This window comes from Armigeres subalbatus, chromosome 3 (genome assembly GCF_024139115.2).
Source record: "Armigeres subalbatus isolate Guangzhou_Male chromosome 3, GZ_Asu_2, whole genome shotgun sequence".
Lineage (NCBI taxonomy): Eukaryota > Metazoa > Arthropoda > Insecta > Diptera > Culicidae > Armigeres > Armigeres subalbatus.
Window position 1 is genome coordinate 351,911,617 of NC_085141.1, and position 16,950 is coordinate 351,928,566.

The window sequence follows — 16,950 nt, forward strand, 5'->3', positions numbered from 1 at the left end:
CCCCACTAGTTTTATGAGTTGGAATAGCTCCAGGATACCTCGTAACATCATTACAGACACACCACAGAATTCTTTCGATATCTACGACACTCCAAACTCTCCTTGAGTACAGATCCTAATATTAAGATCGATCGATATGAAGATCTTCGATGTCCCACTATTTTTATGAGTTGGAATAGCTCCAGGATACCTCGTAACACCATAACAGACACTCCACAGAATTCGTTCGACACCTACGACACTCCAAACTATCCTTGAGTACAGATCCTAATATTCAAATCGATCAACATGCAGATCTTCGATGTCCCCTCTAGTTTTATGAATTGGAATAGCTCCAGGATACCTCGTAACACCATAACAGACACTCCACACAATTCGTTCGACACCTACGACACTCCAAACTATCCTTAAGTACAGATCCTAATATTCAAATCGATCAACATGCAGATCTTCGATGTCCCCACTAGTTTTGTGAGTTGGAATAGCTCCACGGGATTTTGTGACACCATTATAGACACATCACAGAATTCGTTTGACATCTACGACACTCCAAACTGTCTTTGAGCGCAGATCCTAATATTCAAAACGATCAACATGAAGATCTCCGATGTCTAAACTCTTTTTACGAGATGGAATAGCTCCACGGCACTTCGGTACACAGTAAGATATACACCACAGAATTTGTTGAACATGTACGACACTCCAAACTCCAAACAAGCTCAGATCCCTATTTACAAATCGATCAACTAGAAGATCTTTGATGTCCCCACTATTTTTATGAGTTGGAATAGCTCCATGAGACTTCATTAAACCATTATAAATACACATAACAGAATTCGTTGAACATCTATTATACTCCAAACTATCCATGAGTACAGATCAGAATATTCAAAACGATCCACATAGATATCTTCGATGTCTCAACTATTTTTATGAGTTGTAATAGCTCCACGGGATTTGGTTACACTATTAGAGACACGCCACAGAATTCGCTAGACATCTACGACACTTCAAACTGTCTTTGAGCTCAGATCCCAATATTCAAATCGATCAACACGAAGATCTTTGAGGTCTCCACTATTTCTATGAGTGGAAATAGCTCCACGGGACTTCGATACACCATTGTAGATACATTACAGAACTCGTTGAACATCGACGACACTCCAAACTGCCCATGAGTACAGATCTCAATACTCAAATCGATCAACATGAAGATCTACGTCATCCCATCTATTTTTATGAGTTGGAATAGCTCTACTGGACTTCGTTACACCATTATAGACACATTGTAGAATTCGTTGAACATGTACGACAATACAAATTGTCCATGAGTTCAATTCTTTATATTCAAATCGATCAACAAGAAGATGTACGATGGTCTAGCATGAATTCACCGCCAAAAAATTGTATGGTGAAGGACATCTAGGGAAGATCGATATAGTACGTACAATTACTATTTTCAACACCCCTCTCCCCTTCACCACTTCTTGTAATGAACCTCTAGTTTTTTTTATTATTCGTCACGCAATTTGTGAATAACCCCCTTACACAAATTTCATCAATAATGAGAGCATTTCTCGAAAAAAAAAATACAATGACTTGTTACCTGTTAGTCTACTAAATATTTTTTCGATGAAGAATATCATTATTGAGAAACTTAACTATTGATTCCTTTTGGTACACTGCTTTCAAAAAGTTTACTCCTATTGTGCTGCATGTTTGCAGCAGTGCACCAGAGCTTAGCATGTCGATTCGAAAGTTTTACTGAAACGCCTTCTGTTGACGATCTCGCAGAATCACATCAAATGGTTGCAGAGGAACTGAGAGAGAGATTTTTTTAGCAACATGATTTAGCTATTACATTTAATTCATTTTGGGATAAGTATGAAGAAAAGCATTTGAAATGAAATTTTGTGATATTATTCATACGTAAATTACTTTACTCTTACATATAAATGTTAGTCTTAGTAACATCCACTTCCGTGCAATACTGAAACCAATTATATTGTCGATTGAATGTATTGCGAGCTTTATTCAGTTCTTGGTACGCAATCCTCATTTATTGGTTAGACTGTCATCTCATGATACCCCTTGGTGGTTTCAATACGTATAGAAATGGTAAACACTTGGGTAAACATATCGTATAAAATATATAATATGTATAATAAGTATGAAACAAGTAAGTATGAGAGTACCAACGCCTCCAGGGTGCAACTTACTCTAATTCTGATCGATTATGGAGTAGCAATAATTCACATGTATAGCCCAGCCGGTCATCAAGAGACGCCGTGGTACCAAGCTTTATTCTATAACACTTCTTCTTCTTCTTTTTCTTATTGGCATTACATCCTCACACTGGGACAGAGCCGCCTCGCAGCTTAGTGTTCATTAAGCACTTCCACAGTTATTAACTGCGAGGTTTCTAAGCCAGGTTACCATTTTTGCATTTGTATATCACGAGGCTAGCACGATGATACTTTTATGCCCAGGGAAGTCGAGACAATTTCCAATCCGAAAATTGTCTAGACCGGCACCGGGAATTGAACCCAGCCACCCTCAGCATGGTCATGCTTTGTAGCCGCGCGTCTTACCGCACGGCTAAGGAGGGCCCCTCTATAACACTATAGATGATAAAAGGAACGAAAAAATTGTGGATGCGATGTTTGTGATCACAATAACACGTTTTTTTTCGTACTTACGTATTGTGTACGTAATGATGTCCATTTGAGCAATTCCAACTAACAAGATTTTTATATAATGGTGTAATGGTGTTCCATGATGGTTCTCCAAATAACAAACAAGCTTCAGAATCCATGAATCACTATGTTGGTCTTTTAGACCTCCAATATCTGAACTCATGTATGGTGCCGTAAATATTCCGGGAATGTTATGATTTGTATATACTGGTATATTGATGTCCCTTGGGGTTTCTACAACTGACACACACGCTCAGGATCCTATGATTCATTCTGTTGGCCTCGTAGACCTCCAATATCTGAACTCAAAAATCGTTTGGAGTACCGTAGATATTCTTGGAATGTTTCAATTTTCATATACTGGTGTAATGATGTCTCATGGGGTTTTTACAACTAACACATAAGCTGAGTTGCCTTTAAATCACTCTGTTGGTCTTGTAGACCCCCAAGATCTGAATTCAAGAATGATTTGGAGTACCGTAGATACTCTGAGAATAATGTATTTTGTATATACTGGTGTAATGATGTTCCATGAGGCTTCTCCAGCTAACACACAAGCTCGGAAATCAATGAATCACTCTGTTGGTCTTGAAGACCTCCAGTATCTGAACTCAAGAATGACTTGGATTACCCCAGGAACTCTGGGAACGCTGTGATTTGCATATTCTGGTGTAATGATGTCCCAAGGGGTTGCTCCAACTAACGTACAAGCTCAGGACCCTATGAATCACTCTGTTGGTGTTGTAGAACTTCAAGATCTGAACTCAAGTAAGGTTTGGAGTACCGTAGATATTCTGGGAATGTGGATGTTTTTAAATATTTACATCATCACGTCCCATGGGGTTTTTACAACTAACACACAAGCTCAGGAACCTATCAATCACTCTGTTGGTCTTGTAGGCCTGCAAGATCTGAACTCAAGAATTGTTTGGAGTACCGTTTATGTTTTGGTAACACTGCGATTTGATAAAAAATAGTTTAATTATGTCTCAAGTAGCAATGCCAACTTCAAATAAGGATTGAGGCCCCGTAAAACGCTTTGTTGTTTATGTAGATTATCAAGATCTGAACTCAAGGAAGGTTTGGAAGACCTAGAAGATCTAAAAAAAAAAAATTTTACCCCATATTTCTACTTTTTCATGGTTTGCATACGTTTTTGAAGCAGAATGTCCAAAATTTATGTTGAAATACGACGAAAAAAAATCCGGATTGAATCGGTTAAAAGCGAAAATTGCAATTGCAAGAATTTTCCATTAAGAAATCAAAATGTTCCGCGGAAAATATACAAAATTTCCATAAATAAATCAATATTAACAATAAACAATAACACAATTTTCCACAAAATAAATATTTTTTTTAGAAAAAAAATGAAAATATTCCACAAAAAAATCAATGAAGAGCAATAAAAAAATATGAAAATTTCCATAAAGAAATATAAAATAGCAATAAAACTGAGCAGTGCTTATTTTTTTGTGTAAATTCTTATTTTTTTATGGAAATTTTGTTGCTCATACCCTGATTTCTTTATTGGCAGATTCCTATTTTTCGATGGAGAATTTATAATTCTTCTTGGAAATTTTATTTTGCTGTAAATGGATAGATTGAGCTGTTTATAATAATTTCGAGCCGAGATGTGCAGGGAAAAGGATGGGAACATCCTGACAGACGGACGAGAGATGATCGAACGGCAGCATTTCGAGTAACCATTTGATTGAAAAAGAAAAATACATTTCGAGTAACACCCAAACTGCCGCCGTAAGCATGACTGTTCCGGCTTTGGGACAGTTCGACAAATGACATTTCGGCGAGTGACGTTTAGTCAAATGACATTTTGTCGAAAGGACATTTGATCCAATGGACATTTAGTCGAATCACATTTGGTCATTTGTTTTGGAAGAGTAAGAATGCACTTTTTTAGTGTCTTGATTGAGATGCAGCATTTCAAGTAAACACTTGATTGGAAAAAAAAAACATTTCGAGTAAGAGCCAAACTGCCGCCGCAAGCATGACTGTCCCGGCATTGGGACAGTTCGTCGAATGACATTTCGTCGAAAGAACATTTGGTTGAATGGACATTTAGTCAAATTATATTTGGTCAAGTGGCATTTCGTCGGAAGAACATTTATTCGAAGGGACATTTGGACGAATCGAATCGAACATAAAGTGCAGCATAAGTTTACTTATTCTTTCCGTGGCTACTCTTTCTAAATATTTATACAATAATTAGTTCAGTATAAAATCCGACCTTATGGCAATATGACTTCTTCTTCTTCTTATTGGCATTACATCCCCACACTGGGACAGAGCCGCCTCGCAGCTTAGTGTTCATTGAGCACTTCCACAGTTATTAACTGCGAGGTTTCTAAGCCAGGTTACCATTTTTGCTTTTGTATATCATGCGGCTAGCACGATGATGCTTCTATGCCCAGGGAAGTCGAGAAAATTTCCAATCCGAAAATTGCCTAGACCAGCACCGGGAATCGAACCCAGCCACCCTCAGCATAGTCTTGCTTTGTAGCCGCGCGTCTTACCGCACGGCTAAGGAGGGCCCCATATGAACTAATGTCTATTCGACGTAATAACATTCCGACCAAGTGTCATTTGATGAAACATCATTCGACTAAATGTCTTTTGACCACGTGATACAGATTTATCGTAGTCGTCTAAAATGCGTTGCATTTATACAACGCCATTCGCTAAGTGAAACGTAAACATGTTTCAGATATCTAACGACTGGTGTATTGTCCATAAGAAATTCTTGAGAAATGCAATTGGCTGAAAGCAAAATGATGTGTGGCCCAACGGGTCATACGACCAAATGTCAATTACTGAATGACTAATATGGTGAAAAATGTCCTCTCGTTTAGCCAAATGACATGTACAGCGAATTGTCCTTTTGTCACGACCATTGAACGAAATTTTGTAACCACATTACTTTTGAAGTCGATACTAGCCTTTAAACCAAAAGTCATCTAGCCAAATTCCACATGGCCAACTGATCGTTCATCTTAAACTGTTATCAGGTCGATAATGATTTGACCGACAATGTAGCTTGGCCGAAAGCGACTTATAGCCGAAAGGAATATTCGACCAAACTGGTAATTCAACCTAAAAAGGTTGTTTGCCTCAACAGGTCATTTGTATGAAAGTTCACCAAACGAGTGATCAGTTTTGACCATGTTGGTGAAATAATTATATGACTTTTTAAACACCGCAATAAACCATTTTGTTTTATTTATTTTTGGATAAAGTTTCTTCCTTTCAAATATCCATTCGACGGATCATCATTCCACTAAATGTATCAACATTATTTATTCGAAAATCTGCTTTCGACCAATGTCCATTCGACCAAATGTCCTTCGGACCAAACGTCATTTGATCAAATGTACAAAGATTCTTCATTCTAAAATCTGCTTTCGACTAAATGTCCATTCGACCACATGTTCATTCGACGTAGGGCCCTTTCGATCACACGCCATTCGACCGAATGTCCTTCATCTCTGATGGACTAAAAATTCATGTTCGACCAAATGTCCATTCAACGTAATGTCCTTCCGACAAAATGTCATTCGACTAAATGTTATTTGATGAAACTTTCGCTGGGCTGTTTGGCCCATTGAAAAACAAAAAGATTAATACCAGACAAAAATGTTGGTCGATTCCCCAATAAAAGCTGCTTTGAAGGGAGAGACACTGCACGAAAAGTGATTAGTAAAAATTGAAAAAAAGTGAAAAAAAGTAGAGAGAAATGATAAGTGATGAGTGTTAAGTAAGAAATAAGAAGCGAGAAATGAGAAGTGAGAAGAATGAAATGAGAAACGTCAAGTGACAAGTGAGATTTGAAAAAAGAAAAGTAAAAAGTGAGAAGTTAGTTGTGGGAAGTGAGTACATTAAGTTCAACACAGGGAGAAGTGAAAAGTGAGAAGTAAGAAGTAAGAAGTGGGAAGTAATAAGTAAAAATCTCGAAATAAGAAGTGGGAAGTGAGACCTGAGAAGTGAGAAGTGTGGAGTGGAAATAGACACGTGGATAGAGAGGTAAAAAGGAAGAATAAACAAGGAAGAAAATAAGGGAAGAAGAAAGGAGAAAGAAAGAAAAAGGAAAAAGAGAGAAAGGAGAGAAAAGGAAAAAGGAAGACTGAAGAAAGCGTACTGAAGAAGAAAGAAGAAAGGAAAATGGAAGAAGCAAAAAAAGAAACAAGCAAAAAAGAAAAAAAAGAAGATGGAAAAAGTGAGTAGTAAGACGAAGTACTAATAAAGGGAAAATGAAGAAGGAAGCAAGATTATTGAAGAAAGAAAAAGAAAGAAAGAGAAAGGAGGAAGAGAGGAGAAAGGAGAAAAATGAAGGAATAAGGAAGAAGGGAGAAGAGAGAAGTAAAAAGTAATAAGAAGGTAGAAGATTGAAAGAAGAAGGCAGAAGGAAGAAGGACGCAGGTAGAAAGAATAAGGAAATAACGAAGAAGAAAGAAGGGAAAGGAAGAAGGAAGAATGTAGAAGGAAGAAGGTAGAAAGAAAAAGGAAGAAAAAAAGGAACAAAAAGAAGCAAGAAGAGAGAAAGAAAAAGGAAGAAACAAAGGAACAAAAAGAAGCAAGAAGGAAGAAAATAAAAGGAAGAAGAAGGAAAAAGGATGAAGGAGGGGAAGAAGGGTAAAGAAATATGGAAGAATGAAGAAGGAATGAAGTAGAAAGAAGGATGAAGAAGGAAGAAAAAAAAGAAGGTATAAGAAAGAAGAATCTGTGTCAAAAGGTCGAAGGTCAAAAGGTCGAAGGACAAAAGGTAGGAGGGAAAAAAAGTCGAAAAGACAAAAGGTTGAAAGGACAAAAGGTCGAAGGTCAAAAGGTCTAAATACAAAAGGTCAAAAGGATAAAAGGTCGAAAGGACGAAAGGTCAAGAGGCCAAAGGTCGAAGGTCAAAAGGTCGAAGGACAGAAGGTCGAAAAGACAAGAGATCGAAGGAAAAGTTTCGCTCATAATCACTATTTTGCTTTCTAAAACCGATCTGAAGACATTTCAGGCAAAAAAAATAAATCATCAACTTCACCTTTTAAGAATTTTGTTTTTCCAGTTAAGAATCACTTTTGACCAGATTCGAACGAGTATTGAACTTAATTTGTTTAATCGACATCAAACATTTTTGAAATCTAAACAATTGAAAATTACAAAAATTTAGGTCTCAATGCGGTCTTGGGCGTTAGAGAGATACTCGTTAACTTCAAATGAAACGATATTAAGGATTCGTTCACAAATTACCTCACACAAATTTGAGCAATTCCATACCCCTTTCTAATTCACAGCGTAACGTAAGGGTTTCTAATAATACAAATAAATTGATTATATTCGTTTATATTTACTTCACTAAATTTTACTCCCATCAAATTGTATGGTCTTTTGATAAAAACAAAATTATTATCATTACAAGATGGTATGTTAAGATAAAAACGATATATATTTGAATGATGGTTTTGATGAAAACTACACAGCAAATAGTTTTGAAAATTGAACGACGTGTAAAATTGCAGCTGATCTCAACAAACGATTAAACATTCGATATTCAATAAAATTTGATTGAATTTTACAAGCAAGCACAGTTTAAATTTCTTTTGATTTGAAAGAGCAGTAATATCGATTGAAATTTGCGTTTATTTGCATGCTCCAAATATGTGCATGAAAATACATTTAAAATCACAACATATTTTTATCTGTGTAGTAAAGAACTAGTTTCAGGAATTAAAATTTAAGTAAATAAACCCTAGCAACACTTAATGAAAATGTGGATTTGACAATATACCTCTGAAGAATACGATATGTTTGAACAAAGTGAAAATTCTAGAAAGAAATATTATTAGGTGTTGTGTAAATATGCAAAAGAATGGTTAATTAATATTACGGTCAAACCTCTATGAGTCGATGTTCTATAGCTCGAAATCGACTCATGGAAGCAAACTAATCCATATTAAAAAATATTCAAACAGTTTTCCAAGGATTTCATATTGCACATCTCGATTTTTTCATGAGTCGATGATCCCTTCAATATCGACTTATGGAGGTTTGGCTTTTAGATTTGCTTCATTTTTTATAATTTAGGTCTCTTATCCCATCTCACTCATTAACCCTTCGACCTTTTGACATTCGACCTTTTTTCTACAACCATAAGTTCTATCTTTTGTTCTTTGGACGTTTCGTCCTATAGACCTTTTGTCCTTCGACCTTTTGACTCAGATTTTTTGTGTCGACCGTTTGTTCCTTCGACTTTTTAACCCTTCGACCTTTTGACTCAAATTATTTGTCGACCTTTTGACTCAGATTTTTTGTTTTGACCTTTTGTCCCTTTGACCTTTTGTCCTTTCGACCTTTTGTCCTTTCGACCTTTTGCCCTTTCGGCCTTTTGTCATTTCGACCTTTTGTCCTTTCGACATTTTGTCCTTTGGACTGTTTATCCTTTCGACCTTTTGACCTTCGACGTTTTGTCTTTCGACATGTTGATCTTAGACGTTTTGTCCTTCGACCTTGTGACCTTTGACTTACAATCAAAATAAGGACAAAGGAAAAAGGAAGAATAAGGGAGTAGAAAGAAGTAAAAAGAAAGAAGAAAAATGGAAGAAGTAAGGAGAAATAAGGGAAATAGTAGAAAAGCGAAGCAGGAAAGAAGAAGGAAGGAACTAGAAAAAAAAGAAGAAAAAAGGAATATGGAAGTAGAAAGAAGGGAACGAGAAGAAAGAAGATGGAAGAAGGAAGTAAAGTCAAATCTCAATGAGTCAATATTCTATGACTCGATATCGACTAATGGAACCAAATTAGGCGGTTACAAATATCTAATTTAAATTATGTCCAACTGATCACCGGCAGGTCAAGAGGGGGGGGGGGGGGGGAATAAAAATGAAAATAAAAATTAAACATACAAAAAAACTCTTAGGATTTGTTAAAGAATGTTTTGAAAATTCTCAAAATTGTCCGAATTTTTTTTTATGTCCCCTCAAAATATTATTCTTGGGCAAAACAATTGGAGGGGGGTAGACATTATTGTTTTAAAATATTTGTATCGGCCTTATGCTATATTAAAACATATTTTCTGGGTTATGGTCCCTTCGAACCGCTTTCCAATAATTTTCTATTCCACATCTCGATATTTCCACGAGTCGATTGTAGTGAAACGAAATACAGAAAAACGGAGGAAAGAAGAAATAAGAAGGAAAAAGGAAGAATGAAGAGGGAAGAACAAAGAAGGAAGAACCAATAAGGAAAAAGAAGAAGATAGAATGAAGAAGGAAAAAAAGAAGAAAGAAGACAAAATTGAGGAGTAAGAAGAAATAATAAAAAAGGAATAAGAAAGACGTTAACGGAAAACTGGAAGAAGGAAAGGAGAGGAGAGAAGGAAGAAAAAAGAAGGAAACAGGACGATCTAAGAAGGAAAATTGGAGAAAGAAGAAGGAAAAAATGACACTGAAGGAGGAAGAATAAAAAAAGGAATAAAGATAAAAGATGATAAATAATAATAAAGAATAAAGATGAAAAATGGAAGAAGGAAGTTGGAAGAAGGACGAAGAAAGGAAGAAGAATGAAGGAAGAAAGACGAAAGGAAAAAGAAAGGAAAAGGAAGAATAAAGAAAAAAACGAAAAAAAAAGAAAATAATGAAGGAAGAAGGAATGAGAAGAAGTAAGAAGTAAAAAGGAAAAAAAAGAAAGAAGAAGGAAATACAGAAGGAAGAATAACGTAGGGAAGAAGAAGGAAAGAAGGGAGAAGTAAAAGGAAAGCTGGAAGAAGGAAAAAGGGAAGATGGTAGAAGGAAGAAGGAGAGAAGGAAGAAAAAAGAAGGAAACAGGACGATCTAAGAAGGAAAAGTTATGAAAGAAGAAGGAAAAAATGACACAGAAGGAGGAAGAATAAAAAAAAAGGAATAAAGAGAAAGGAACATGAAAAATGAAGAAGGAAGAAAAACGTAGGGAAGAAGAAGGAAAAAAAGAAAGAACTAACTTCTCGCTTTTCATTTCGACACCAACATTACAAAAGAGTGAAACTGCTATTGTAAGCAAGTGCTTCTCACGTTGCTTGTAGGCTTATTTCAGCCCGTCCATGCTATTCAACACCACTGATGGAAGCAGCAAATTCTTTTCCTTCATAAAATGGCGCTGGATTGCGTGGGTGGGCACAAATTAGCTCACCAGCGACGTGAGAAGCTCTTGTTTACAAAAGCAGTGTCACACTTTCGAAATGTTTGTGACGATTTTCACTGATCGCTTTTTACTTCTCATTTAGCTTAATGACAATTCAGCCTTATTACCTTCGGCCTAATGGCCAGACACCCTTTTTTCCACTTTTAAACATTTTCCACTGATTCATTTGATGTGTTTCACTTATTTTAACAAACTGGGCCAACCTGCCCCTTCCCAGTGGTTGGTTGGCCGAATTTTTCCGCTGCATTCGTTTGTTAATAACTTTTTTTCCTCAATTTGTTTTCATCGATGAAAATATGGCACAAATGTGCTTAAGGTTTGTTTTGTATATTTCTGACAATGAAAACCGTTTTTCGAAAAGTCTAACAGGAATGAGTTACAGACATTCAGCAAGCAAAACTCTTCCCTAAAAAACTGCAGGTACATAGGTACACTGGGGTCGCTTTTTACGCGGCTGGATTTTATCAACTTCTCCGCCACTTTAATTTCCACATCCTATTACCACTGAATTTTTCATTGATTTGTTGTGTTTTTTCATGAGGTTAGCGTCTAAAATTTAGATGTGTCCAATTTGCGGTAAGCGCTAGTGTACACCTGAATTAAAGTAAAAAGTCATGAGCATTTCCATATCATTGTAAAAATACTTCAAGCAGAAGTAGTTAATTTTTTTTCGTTGAAAATATGATTATGGAAGATGAGCCAAACATGGTTTGAGTATTCAAATTTCTGCACCAATAAAACGCAAAGTTATTAAAAAGAAGTTAATAAAATAAAAGTTGATGTGTACACCTGCTGCGTATCAAATTTAATTTCAGCAATAATAAACCAAATAAACATCTTTCGCCAGTTTGCCATCTGTATTACCTTCACGTACCACCGGGTGCTGGAGGTGGTCAGTCCGTGGTCCTTCCCGGCCACACCGAGCTTCCGGGCCAGCATCTTACTGATGGTCCCTTTGCAGGGGCAGAGGCATCTCAGCGATTTGGTACCCTCCTTGTTCGGGCTGGGTGGCTGCTGCATTGGCGGCGGTGGTGGTGCTGGCGGTGGCATCAACTTTGACGCCGGTGTCACCACCGCAGTCGGCGCTTCCGTTGGAACCAGTGCTTCCCCGGCGGAAGACTGTTCCGCACCGTACGATGCCGAAGCCACCCGGATCTGGTGGGAACATTTCTGGGCCAGCAGTTTGGTCTTCTCGGTCAGATTCTGCAGCGTTTCGTTACTCGGACAAAACATGGCAAACACGCGCGTTCCACTACGATGGATGCACTTAATCACTACCGAATGTTCACTTAATGTGGGAATGCATTATCTATGAGCTGTGGTGGTTTCGCTTTGCTTTTTTCCTAACATGAGACAGCATCAGGGGCTGATTGCGTCACAGTTTATTTTCGGATCAGGCTGTTGGCTGGTAGGTGGACGAATATTGAATCAACTTTTCGGTATTTTCAATTTACGAGCGGTTCTGCCGAGTGATAATTAATTGGTTCGTAGAGAGCTTGCACGAGTTTAGTTCGATGGCAATGATTAAGGTATATAGCAATGCTGATATGTGATGAATCGTTGCTAGCTATAGGGTTCGGAGGTAAATAAAGGATCGGTCGGAAATGGAGCAAAAAACGGTCTCCCCTTATGTGGGCCATTATCTTGTAGCAGTGCAATCATTGCCTCACAAAATTCAATTAAGGCTTTACTAATACGGACGTATTGAAAATATTTCACACGAAATGATGAGTTTGCTAAACCGAACGGCTCCATTAAGCATCGAAACAATGCTATGTTAGACGTTGTAATGTTTTATTGAGTTAAATTTGAGCCAACTCTTCACCAATGTAATTCAATGAATACAAAGTCAAACTGCATCCATCTGGTTGTCTTCAGCTGCAACTTTCCTTTGTGATTCTGCAGAAAAACGCCATGTTGCTACATCTCAATCGTTTCAAAGGAACTACCATAAAGTTTTAGCGATAAGTGATGTTATACAACTCCATGGATGCCGAATCCCAACAAAAAAATAAATCAAATCAAATCGGTGTAAAGAACATTTTAAAAATCACCTTTATTTTGCAAATACAGAGAGAACACGTGTACACGGGAAAGGTATTTTCTACAAACAACACACAAATAATCGAATGGACCCTCTTCAATCGATCGTTCGGGCGGTCCCTCACCGTGCATAATAAAACGACACGTGTTCTTACGCTTGGTCCATCTGTTCGCAACAGTAGTCGGTATTTATCGTTTTTGCAACACTGTTTGCTCACGTTTCTTAGTCCCTGCTGTCCCATAAAGTAAATTGCCAGCATAAACAAAGCCGCTGCATTACCTCTCCAGGCCTCATCCACGGCTCCAATCCATCGTAAAACAGTGATTTGCCAATGAACTCAAATCCAATGAATCGGGACAACGCTTCATTACTAGTCCGTTCCTTGTGCTGGCGTTGTTGATTCAACTGGAATCCCAATAAATCAAATAGGCACATCTATGTGATGGATAATAATCGCATTACAGTACACCACAATTTAAAAAACAAGTCATGGATCAGTATTGAATTTTAGAATCAAATAAAAGATCAACCGAAGGTGATTAGTGACAATACTAAAACTATAATAGTGAAAAAATACAGGAACCGTTCACCAGTTGTTTATATTCCGATTTTATTTCTACTGAAAATTTAGAAAGTATTTCTCTAACTAAGTCAATTGTTCAAACAGGGATGTGTTGGGATAATATTTGACTTCCCGATTGAAGTTTTGGGCCGTTTCCCCTTACTAACTATTCTCCTTCCGGGAAGCGGAAAACGATGTCTGCGGTGGCGATCGTCGCGACGCTGCTACTGGCTGTCGAGACGGCGGCATCATAAATCTTTTATTTCGCTCATTTTGAACTGTCTGCGAAGGAAATTTGCTGCAATACGGATACGGGGCACGTCGCATTGTCTAATATAGAAAAGGGGATTTCCTTTCTTGGAAAAACCATTGTTAGGAGGCATTTGCTCCGAGTAAAATATTACCTGGAAAAGCAGAACCCATTAACTGGGTGTATGTGCGTGGGCTTACCGGTGATGTAAATATAACGTTTTCTTTGAAAACCAGTAGCGAAGCTAGCTGGAAACGCTGTTAATTGAATAATTTATAGAACTCGATAATGTTTCACTTTAGTTTTAAATATTAACAGACATCTATTTGTCCAAAACGATTGAATCAACCAGAACCTCAATCTTCTAATAGCCACGTTTATCATGCTCTGACGTAACAACGTCTCGACACCAGTGAAGATGATAGCAAATTCGACGGCGAAAAAATTCAAGCATAACATTCCCAGACTAGACGGTCTATTTCGGGAAAATTTCAGCCAAATGAATGACCACCAAACGAATGGAAAGTATTCCACCAGCAATAATTTGCCACAAATCGTCGCACAGAAATCGATCCACCATCAATTTAGCATATTGCCATTAGTCACCTGCTCTATATCCCACCATCATCGGCGGCCGCAACCAAGTGGTGTCTGGTACTTTCTCGAGCATGACCCTAATGGCCCCGTCAGGGTTCAACCAGTCAAGTGCAACAAACTCCCCCGCAGCAGGGCAAGTGCTTTTCATGTCCTCCAGGAAAATAAGGATGCGTCACGACATTTTTACTTAGAATGTAGGGTGAATGCTCTTAATTTTAAACTTTTGTTCGGATATCCATATTGATCTTACTCAAAAACGAACAATTGAATCGTAAAATATTGTGATTCTTATATAAAAATCAATTAAATTGAACCTTAGTCGCCTGTAATAGGACATGATTGAAATAGGACCGTGTCATTGATAAAGGAACGTATACCCTAGGAGCCGCTGCTCCTTGAGTAGGTTGTGAAAAGCTACCTTCCACATTGACCGCGACGTGACTTGTTTGCTTGTGGTGTGGCACAGCGCCAGCGGTAGGAAGAAATCCTTCGAAGGAAGAGAAGATGTTTTGATTCATCAGTAGCTATTAGGGCGGCATAAAGCTTTGCACGTGACCTTTTCCAATAGTGTTCACGTTGGATTCGAAATGGCTCGGTACCGTCGTCGGGAACAATATTACTATATACTATAGTTTTCCAATTAGTCACACGAATTGTAATGTGGTTCATGGATTCCCTTGAAATGCACCTGCCATAATCTTCAATTGGCATTTTTATTGGAATTGTGGATAATTTTACATTTAGTGGCACGAAAGTTCTTACAAATTATTGTTTATCGCATTGGTTAGGACTGAAGAGTGTACAAAACCTTGTATACAGGTCGACCGTTGCTTTAATTATCTTATTATGTTGAAACCTTGCAGCTCACTAAAAGAATCCAATAAGCTTTTGAAAGGTTTTATTATTTTCCACAATTTGACATAATATCATTCTATCCCTAGGGTTTTAAAAAATGTCATTTTTTATCTATTGCGTTTATTTGACAGGCTCAGGCATGTATAACACCTAACGGAGCCGAGACTCTTTATGATATTTACAAACTATATACACCCGATTCTGTTTTTACACGGATTTTTTTACACGGCTGTGTAAAAAAAAAATCCCATACAAAATTTTTGCAAAGTTGTTCCATTTTGCATGATTCGTCGAGAAATCATAAAACATTTTTTACACGGATTTTCAAATTTTGAACTGGAAACTTGTTTTACACGGAACTCATCCCCTGTGTAAAAAAAAGAATCGGATGTATATCATCATTGGGGCCCTCCTTAGCCGTGCGGTAAAGCAAGACCATGCTAAGGGTGGCTGGGTTCGATTCCCAGTGCCGGATTAGGCAATTTTCGGTTTGGAATCGACTTTCCTGGGCATAAAAGTATCATCGTGCTAGCCCCATGATATGCGAATGCAGCAATGGTAACTTGGCTCAGAAACATCGCAGTTAATAACTGTGGAAGTGCTAATTGAACACTAACCTGCGAGGCGGTAATGTCCCAGTGGGGGATGTAATGCCAATGAAGAAGAAGAAGATATATCATCATTATTATAAGTTAATAAGGGGACAAGGAAAAGGACATTGATTGTTAGATTGTGTTAGATTGTGTTTTGTGCATGTAAATTTCAACATATTTAAAATTCTCTGCCAAAATTCCAGTTCAACCAGCATGTCAAAGTTGACCTTTTTAAATGAAAATCGGCCTCTGCTGCTAGTATTCCGAACAAAGCTGTATATGACTTCAAAAGAAATGCAAACTCATTTTCATATATACAGGATTACAAAAAAATATTCTCCTTTGAATATTTTCTGGACATTCTTAAGTATTACACAAACAAAACTAAAGAACTTCTCGTGGCAATTTGGAAGTAATCAGACGAATGTCTTACAAAAATGACTCGGTGAAGAGTCATTTGGCCGAACATCATTTGACCGAATGCCGTAAAGCCGAATAGCTTACTTAATTTCCTTATTAACCTTTACTGTACCGACCTATTTTTTCGGTAACGTTTTTTCCTCCAATCTACTCTAATTTGGTCAAATATCCACAGATTTCGATGCTGCTGGTCTTCATATGGTTTTCATTCCCGGAATCTGGAGACGGTCCGTAACATAGTTCCGGAGATATTCCGGATTCCGCTGGACTATTTTTTTTGTTTGAAAAAAATCCTGCTCTCAGCAATTTAATAATTGTAAAATATAAATTCATTAACTGATGTTATACTACGTAATGAAGAATGACCAAATAAATTACCTGTGTTTATTAGCCCACTTTGGATGCACCTGGTGAGATATGAATAAGGTGCCCTGGGGAAAGTGACCTCTTATCGGTACGAATCGGGAGAGGGTCGTTTGGCCGAAACCCATTCGGCCGAAAGCCATTTGGCCGTATGCCACTAGGCTGAACAAGCCCATCTGGCCGAAAGAGTCATTTGGCCGAAAGGGCCATTTGGTCGAAAGGATCGTTTGGCCAAAATGGTCATTTGGTCAAAAGAATCGTTTGGTAGAAAGGGTCATTAGGCCGAAAGGGTCGTTTGCCCGAAAGGGTCGTTTGCCCGAAAGGGTCATTTGGCCGAATAGGACAATTGACCGAATAGGACATTTGGCATAATAGGACATTTGGCCGAATAAGACATTTGA

The 16,950-nt window shown here is 37.7% G+C and overlaps 1 protein-coding gene across 6 annotated transcripts in view; it reads right to left on the reverse strand.

The window, feature by feature from the left end:
- The window catches only part of LOC134226060 (ral guanine nucleotide dissociation stimulator-like 1), a 230,919-nt gene that overhangs the window by 24,188 nt on the left and 189,781 nt on the right, over positions 1 to 16,950 (reverse strand). For 2 of the 6 annotated variants that reach the window (XM_062706578.1, XM_062706574.1), the window contains exon 2: positions 11,730 to 12,270. The exons of 1 other annotated variant lie outside the window; for it this stretch is intronic. In XM_062706578.1, coding sequence (XP_062562562.1) covers positions 11,730 to 12,098 — 369 coding nt within the window. In that variant the 5' untranslated portion in view covers positions 12,099 to 12,270. The remainder of the gene's footprint in view (positions 1 to 11,729; positions 12,271 to 16,950) is intronic. 3 more of the 6 variants (XM_062706576.1, XM_062706577.1, XM_062706575.1) reach the window with 3 other exon arrangements.